This window comes from Nicotiana attenuata, chromosome 1 (genome assembly GCF_001879085.1).
Source record: "Nicotiana attenuata strain UT chromosome 1, NIATTr2, whole genome shotgun sequence".
NCBI classification, from domain to species: domain Eukaryota; kingdom Viridiplantae; phylum Streptophyta; class Magnoliopsida; order Solanales; family Solanaceae; genus Nicotiana; species Nicotiana attenuata.
The window spans coordinates 101,758,212-101,767,294 of record NC_031989.1 but is presented as its reverse complement, the minus strand read 5'-3'; the positions used below and the strand labels follow the sequence as shown (position 1 = coordinate 101,767,294).

General features: G+C 35.1%; 1 protein-coding gene across 1 annotated transcript; it reads right to left on the bottom strand.

Moving 5' to 3' along the window:
- On the bottom strand, positions 7,961 to 8,853 carry LOC109239123 (pentatricopeptide repeat-containing protein At1g62670, mitochondrial-like). The gene is made up of 2 exons (XM_019405647.1): positions 8,631 to 8,853; positions 7,961 to 8,535 (listed from the first exon to the last, which is right to left on the bottom strand). The coding sequence occupies exons 1-2, from the start codon at positions 8,851 to 8,853 to the stop codon at positions 7,961 to 7,963; spliced, it is 798 nt and encodes a 265-aa protein (XP_019261192.1).

The window sequence follows — 9,083 nt, the reverse complement described above, 5'->3', positions numbered from 1 at the left end:
GACTAAGCAATCAATCGTGGCTACTTCATCTAATCATGCTGTGATAATTGTTATTCATGCAGCAAGTCGAGAATGTATGTGGTTGAGGTCTATAACACACCTTATTCGAGACAAATGTGATTTGGAGTGTGACAAACTACCCATAATTTTGTATGAAGACAATGCAACATGCATACCCAATTGAAGGAAGGATTCATAAAAAGAGATAGGACAAAGCACATTTTACCGAATTTATTTTTCACACATGATCTTCAAAAGAATGGTGAATATCAATGTGCAACAAATTCGTTCAAGTGATAATATGGCTGATTTGTTCACCAAATATCTACCGACGTCAACCTTCGAGAAGCTAGTGTACAAGATCGGGATGTGAAGGCTCAAGGATGTGAATTGATGCTCTCATCAGGGGGAGTTAATACGCGTTATACTCTTTTTTTCTTACAAGGTTTTGTCCCACTGGGTTTCCTTGCAAGGTTTTTAACGAGGCAACCAAAAGGCATATTATTAGATATGTGTACTCTTTTTTCTTTACTAGAATTTTTTTCCCACTGGGTTTTATTTTAGTTAAGGTTTTAACGAGGCACATTGTCTGTTGAATAGACATTAAAGGGGGAATGTTATAAATAGAGCTTTATTTAAGGTGAATCCCTATATTTTAGAGAGATTGTAGGGATTTTACTTGGTGGCTAAGTCACTCTTTCCCTATAAATAGAGGGGTCATATTCCATTGTAATTCATCCCAAATCAATAAGAATCTCTCTACTTTTCTCTACAATGTTCTTCTTCTTTTATTATTTTATAACAAGTATAGAATAGTTGCTCTTTTTTTTTAACAAGCAAAATATCTAAATTGACACGTGTACTTGCACAATTTTTTTTTTTTTAAAAAAAAAGGTCAATCCCTTAAGTCTCGTACTTCTCACATTTTATACTTGTAATTGATGGCATAACCGCACAAGTACTTAAAAAAGCCACTGACAATTAGTAATAAATGGTTAAGTAGATCTAAAGATATTATCTACTCCCTCCGGTCCACTATAAGTGATCAATTTTTTTTTTTTATGTTGGTCCAAAATAAGTGTCTATTATATAATCAAAAAAAAAATTCAATTTATTTTTACAAAATTACCCTTATGTACATATTGCTAAAAAATTTTCTTACTCCTCATATTAAATATTTAATTAAGGGTAGTTTAGTCATACTAGGTATTTTTATATAGAATTTAGTATTTTTTTAATGGACGTGCCAAAAACAAATTAGTCACTTATTGTGAACCGAAGAGAGTAGTAATTTTTTTGTATTCATCACGACTATAAAGATTTTACGTATGATATATGCCATTATTCCATAATATGGGCAATTACTTATTATTTATTATTAATTTATAGGTAAATCTTTTGATCAACCATAATCATGTATATCCAACTATAGCTAATACACTCCAAAAAATATGGTTTTAGAATCTTTATCTCAGTATCATAGGATGATTCCACGCCATAGTCCTCTTAAACTCGTAGCTCAATATTTCAAAAATCGAGCTAAGAATAAGAATGTTTCAACCATAATATGGGCAATTACTTATTATTTTTTTTTCATACTTACACATTTCGTACCATATTTTACTGTGATCTAAACATACCGCATTCATAATACACATGTCATTCACATAAAGTCCCTCATGCCAAAGATGAAGTCCAACAATAAGAAACTCTCTTCTCCATGCACGAAGAATCAGGAGCGGAGCGAGTGTCGGGAGTGGGTTCGGCCGAACCCAATAGCTTTGGTTTGAATTCTGTATTTGCCATAGAAAAAATCTATTCAATATATATAAATTATTAATCTAGAACCCAGTAACTTAAAATAATTAAAATTTCGAACTCATAAGTTTGAAATCCTGGCTCTACCTCTGCGAAAATTACCAACTTGTTTATGTATGTAGACAAAAGTTGACAATGAGAAACTTTTGTGGTAAAACTGTTCAACCGAGGACCTGAAAAATATTTAAAAGAATCTCGGGCAGAACAAAGAACAAAGGCAAAAGGAAAAGATTGCGGATTAGCAAAACTAAGAGCCCGTTTGGATGGGCTTGTTTTAAGTGGCTTTTAAGTCAAAATAGCTTTTAAGCCATAAGTTAGGAATTCTAACTTTGTTAAAATATCATGGTATAGCCAGTTTTCACACTGGTCAATGAAAAATAGCCAGCGTTTATCAAGTCAATGAAAAATAGCCACTATTTTGTTGCAACAGGGACCGGTCCAGTATAATATACGGGAGTTCTGGTGCATTTGTGTACGAACTCCAGCATATTATGCTGGACCGGTATACTTTGCTAACTCCTGTAAAATTTGCGGGAGACTGGAGCACAGTGCTCCAAACTCCAGTATATTATAATGGACAATTATACTTGTTGGAACTCCCGTAAAATTTGCGGGAGTTCCAGCATAATTATGCTTGAACTCCCGTAAAATTTGCGGGAGTTCCAGCATAGTTATCCTGGAACTCCCGTAAAATTTACGGGAGTTCGAGCATACTTATGCTGGAACTCCCGTAAAATTGGCCGGCGTATTTTTCCGGATTTTGAACAGTGTTTTCGCTCAGATTTAAAGTGGCTAAATTTCGATGACTTTTGAAACTTGACTATTTTTCAACGACCAGTGGTAAATCTGGCTATTTTTGAATTTCTCCCTCTAACTTTTGGCTTTTGACTTGTTTTTGTCATTTTAACTTAAAAATAAATGCTTAAAAGCACCTTTTAACTTTATCCAAACACTACAAAATGACTTAAAAGCCATTTTGTCTTAAAAACACTTAAAACAAGCCAATCCAAACGGGCTCTAAGAAAAGAAATACAAGAAAATGGATATAAAGGGTGCTGCAGCTACTTTACCAACTCTGTATATGAAGATTTTGTGCCATCTTTAAAGTTGGTTCAAGAAGAACACTGACAAATTTCACCTAATCTTCGGTGTTGTTCTTGTAATGATCCTATTATATTATATAATATTGAAGCGACGGTATAAGAACTCGTATAGTTGACTTCAACTTGCTAGGGATTGAGGCCGTTGTCGACTTGTCGTCGTCATCATTGCTTATCTGTTTCCCTCCTCTTCCCATCGAAACATGCATGCAATACGTTTGTCCTTTTTCTAGATGAGATTTTTTTTCATTAAGGGGTGTCACAATATATAAAAGCAAACATACCAGGAAATTAAGGGGAGTCAATACATAGTATATATACATATAATTTAGTTTTTTACCTACCTACATAGTATATTTTTTCCGCGAAGGGGTTCGTATAAGGTGACTCCGTCACTGTGCACAACATAGTGTTAACATTCTGCAATTGAAATGTTCATAATTGGATGAAAATGTCACATTTCACAGTAACTTATTTTCATGCCTTATGTCACCTGAGATATCTGAGAAGTCTTGTATCAACATCACAACCAAAAGTTGTTATCTTCTTCATAATTTTCATAGCTAACTTTAAAAGATTATCTTCTGGAACATATTGATTTCATAAATGATAAGACACTGATGAAGAATGAAATTTCAAGAAGGAACAGCTAAGGGTTCAATGACCAGAACAGGAATTCTAAAGATCAGCGGACTAAGGCTGACCGCGCAGAACAAAAGGCAGAGGTTTCAGAAGGAATTTCGTGTTGCAGAAAAATTGTGACAAAAGCAAAATCAGAGCAAAGTTTGAAGCCACAGAAGCTGAGAAAACACTTGATTGCTAAAAGACAGAAGACCTCTCGAAAGAGATGTGTTTACTAAGCAGGATAATGCTGAAAATACCCTGCTAAATTGTCAGCAAAAGAACAATAGTCATAGAACAGAAGCTAATAGTCTTCAAGAAAAATCTCCAGCAGATAACAGTAGTTCAAGTAGTTCTTACAGTGAATCTGAAAGCGAATCAACTGATGATGAAACAATCGGAAATGCTAGTCGTTGGCTGCAAACCTGAAGATGCCAAAGAAAATGATGAAAATGACTCTTCCTGCACTGTTGGTTCTTGGTATCGGCTTCCATGTTGCCAATGTGATGCAATCTACCAACGGAGCTGAAGAAATGAGACTAATCTTTCGGTAGCTCAAAGTAGGTAGGGATATTTGCATGTCATCCCATCTATGATAGTCAACAGAATAACCATTCAATTTCTAAACTGTAATCAATCAATTTGTAATGAATCATACAAATATAGTTTGAATAAATCATAAGTGCTGATGAGGTGAAATGGTCTGCATCTCATGGTCTGCATCTCATGGTCTGCTCATTCAAATCAGCAGATAAAGGTATCTGCATCTAGGGCCTGTAAGCATCAAGCAGCAGTTAAGATATGAAGTTATTTAAGTAATTGTCATTCTGTTAGACCATAATAAAATGCAACTTAAAGAACAAGAATTTTGTCAACTCCAAGACATCCAAGACATGTCTTGTATTTAAGAGGAATAACCGCTAGAGCTCAAAGAAAAGCCAGAGCATCGTCTTGCATTCGCCAATAGAAAGAAAGGAGGGAGAGACAAGACATAGATCGGTAAGAATATAAAAGCAATCTCGCGGTTGAGTAGCTAATTAACAATCTGCTCTATAATAGCATGTAAAAGATTTTTTATGTGGTACATCCAATGTGTATGTCTACACGAGAGAGAGTGTGTGTGTGCGCGCATGCATGTGTGTGTAAAATTAGACTAGAACAACAGTAGGAACAAGACGGATGTCCAGCACCAAAGTCATGCTTTGTTCACCTAATCCTGAAGGAGACAGCAATCACAAATAAACAGAACAAAGGAATAACTAGGGGAATAAACAAAGAATTAAACTGTTAATATCATATTAATAGCCATTTAACTTCCACAACAGCACTTTTGTTTTTCAGAGAAAAGTTCCTTAAATAGAAACGGAGAGTAGTTATTAGAAACACATAAAAGAAGAAAACCTACTTTTTTTTTTAATCGAGAAATCCCCGAGGGTCAGCTAATGCACGGTTTGAAACTCGGTGGAAAATGACCTGCCCCTCTAAATTTCTTCACTTAAATACCAAAGTTTTGTTGTGACTAACATCATGCATCGCGCTCTTACTACTAAACCAAAGCCTAGTGGACAAAGAAGAAAAATACTACTACCTTAAAGGCTTAAACGAAGAACTTCCCCAAAAACACAAAACATCTCCCGATTCTATCCAGCTCTTAGAATTACTGGACAACTACTGGAAAGAAAGAACAAATTTCACATACATGAAGGTGCTTATAATCTTTGGGTCCTCTACTGTTAGACATCATGTTAATCTTTCAGAAATATTATGTTCCTTAAACTTGTCTAATTCATGTTCTTATCCTTTTCCTTTTCTCGTCCTGTCCTTTGGGGAAAGGGTGCATGAATTTCAGAGGCTAGTTTAGTAGGAACATACATAGACTACCTAAGATAGAAATTCTGATGTAGGAAGAAACTTCTGAAGAAGTAGTTAAGCACAATATACTTCGATAGAGATATTTTCTTTTTTGACAGAACAAGACTTTGACAGAACATTATAATCGTTATATCGACCCGGGTAGTGTCTTGAACACCGAAGTTGGTTATCCAGAATGAATGTACAACCAAGTTCAACTTCATTGTTAGCCAGAGCTAGAAATGGATAAAATTTGTAAGTATGGATCATATCCACATTATCCGCTTTAGAAAATGGATAACCACGGGTCAAGAATGGATCATCACCAGCCCCTCCAATCATTTTCTAAAACTATCCAATGCTACGTCCACCCCAGCCTCACCCCAAATCCCACCTACCCTACCTACATATCAGTAATTAGCTAATCTCACTCATACATATAATTACCACAGTTCATGCAGGGTATTGCATAAGTTAAACAAAGAGGATTCCTTGAATATTCTAATGATATGGAAACTATTTAGTCAAATAAAGTGCAAACAAAAACTTGGTTTTGAGCTTTTAAGTCATAACTCAATCAATAATTTTAGAATTTTCCTGAGGTTCTTGAAATTTTTGCAAAATTTTCTCTCATTGTTATGTTTCTAGAATATTAATCTCAACATGTCGTGGAAAACATAAGCTGAATCTGCAATCAAAATAGGAATTTAAATTTTAAATCAATTCCAAGTAAAAAAAAAAAAAAAACAAGGTATAATATCTATAATACAAAGATGATATTCGTATATCTACGAAGTGAAATGGAGTTAAGAGAACTATAGAAACAAGACCTGGGTAAGAAACAATAGATGATATGGTTAAGCATATTAACCGTCGGTTAAGCCATTTTTATCTGTATTTGGGTGGGTCGGATATTTTATCCATTTTTACTTAACTCGTTTTCGAAATGCGACCCGCCGGTTTGCAACCCCCCCTCCCCCTCCCTACCCAGAGCAATCTGTCACAATAAATGGCAAAATGATTAGAACCATGTCAAAGATCAGAAATACTACTTTTTCGTAACCGGAAATCTGCAAGGGCAACGTGGCCCATGGTTCGAAACCTGGTGGATAATGACCCACCCCTCTACCTATCTTCACTTAACTACCAAAGTATCACGTGTTGCGGTCTTACTACTGAACCAAATCCCTGGGACAAAGAAGACAAATACTACCTTAAAAAAACTTCCCCAAATAAAAACAAAACACCTCCCGGTTCTATGCAGCACTTAGATTTACTGGACAACTATTGGAAAGAAAGAACCAATTTCACATATGTAAAGTGGCTTATGAATCTTTCAGTCCCCTCCTTACAATACTGTTGGACATCATGTTTATCTTTCAGAAATGTGGGGAAACATAACATTTGACAGATAATTATCATTTGACTAAAGTAAATATCAACCTGGGTAGTGTCTTGAACACAGACAGTTGGTTATCCTGAATGAATGTAAAGCCCAATTCAAGTACAAAGCCTCCTCCGTTTTCCTAAGAGCAAATCCTCTCTTAAAGCAGCTTCATCAGTCAACGTTAAAGCTAGCCTTTTCAAGAACTTCAACCTCATCCTTAATAGCCAGAGCAATTTGATAGCAAGTCTAAAATCTATAAAGCGATAAAACATCAGTCAACGTAGGTGTCTAGCCCTTCCTGGAGTTTTGACTACTTTGCTGCTGATTTCCTCTGTGATATACTTGACATATCATTCCTCCCAGATCCTTCAACAGTCAGAGATATAAAAATAAAGATATACACATAAACCATAACAACATTAAAAGAAATAACTGCACTAGTAGATATAATAAAACGAACTTGCTAGCCTTGTACTCTAGTCGAAGTTTTCCTAGCTTTAAAATCAGTGAAAAGTATTATTTCCTGGAGAAGAATTATTCCCAGCACCATGCTTCACTCCCTCATGGAACACAAGAAGAAGCTTCTCATCTGAAAATATAATTCCTGGACTTATAATGTGTATATACATAAGGAAACACGCATCATTTCTCATATTAAGAGTGCAATAAAACATGATTTCCAAGTTAAAGTAGAGTGGCATAACAATTAAATATTAGAACTGATGTACCACCTCAATAAGCTTGCTTGGAAAGCTCGCGGTGTTCTAATTGCCATTCTTTCAGCTTCCACAATTCCATTGATCTGATTTCTTTCGCAAGTACAGCTGAATAAGCCAAGTGAAATAACTATTCATTTCTTACTTCCCGAGTGAAACTGTGGTATCATGTTAAGCAAAGAAGGATCCTTTGCTATAACATCTATTAGTAACTCTACAGTACTTGCATCAAATGAGAAGTCCCTTTCGGTCATTTCCTTCAAAAAAGTTGTCATTTCACTTATTTTGCTAAACTTGAGGAATCCTCGCAGAATAACATTGTAGGTGAAATTGTTTGGCGAACAACCATTCTCCTCCATTATTCTTAGCATATTTTTAGCTTCATCTAAGAATCCTTCTAGACAAAATCCCTTTATAATTATATTGTATGTTATCACATTAGGAAATAATCCAATTAGAGAAAGCTTCTAAAAAATAACATGAGCTTTGTCGAACCGGCCATGTTTGCACAATCCATCAATTAGAATATTATAAAGTTCAATATCAGTATCTTCTCTCTTTACTTCCAACTCATGGAATAGCGACATAGCTTTCTCAAGTAGCCCATTCTGGAAATAACCACCGAGCAAAATGCGATTAGTACATAAATCAGGTTTGAGCGCTATAGATAGCATCTCAGCAAAGAATTTTTGCGCAAATTCAATCCTTCCAACTTCAAGTAGACTTTGCAAGATAATATTGTAGGTAACAATGCTAGGTTCCAATCCGTTTCGAGAAATTTCATGAAACAAATCCATGGCATCATCCAATTTATTGTTCTTACAGAATCCATTTATTAAAGTGTTATAGCTAACAATGTCAGGCTTAATGCTCTTACCTATCATTGTATCGAAAAGTCTCCTTGCTCTATCCATTTGGCCACGTAAGCAATATCCATCGATTATCACATTGTAGCTGACCACATCTGGCTCTACACCTTTTCCAATCATATGTCTCATTACCTCCTCAGCGTCTTCAACTTTTCCCTCTTTACATAGTCCATCTGTCAGTATATAAAGGTGCACACATTTGGATAAATATTAAGATTTACCATTTCTATGAAAAAAGTCCTAATCTTTTCCCACTGGCCAAACTTACATAAACCATCAATCAATGAACTATATGTGACAACGTTGGGAGGAATGCCTTTTTGTTTCATCTCTTCAAAAAGGCTAATAGCAGCATCTAAGATCCTATCTTTGCATAGGGCATCTATAACAATGCTATAGATGTATGCATCGGGCTTAGTGCTTCCTTGTTCCAATACCCTAAGCAAATCGAAAGTTTTTTTAGTATGACCCCTTTTGCTAAGCCCATTCATGACAATTGAATACATGAATTCATTAGGCTCACAAATATTCTCTCTCACCAGATAGAACAATAAAATAGACAATATATAAAAGGAAGAGAGAGGAACAATAAGAAAAAGAGATATCTTATAAATGAATTGTTTGATTTATATATACTTGTTACGAAACTTAGCTCAAAGTAACAATATAGAACAATAAAATAGACAACAATGTAGAGAGTAAGAGAGGAGAGAATCTTATT

Coding starts and splice junctions, on each gene's coding strand:
- LOC109239123 (XM_019405647.1), bottom strand. CDS start 8,853: ATGAATGGGCTTAGCAAAAGGGGTCATACTAAAAAAACTTTCGATTTG. Junction 8,536..8,630: donor TTCATTGATTGATGGTTTAT/GTAAGTTTGGCC, acceptor ATATACTGACAG/ATGGACTATGTAAAGAGGGA.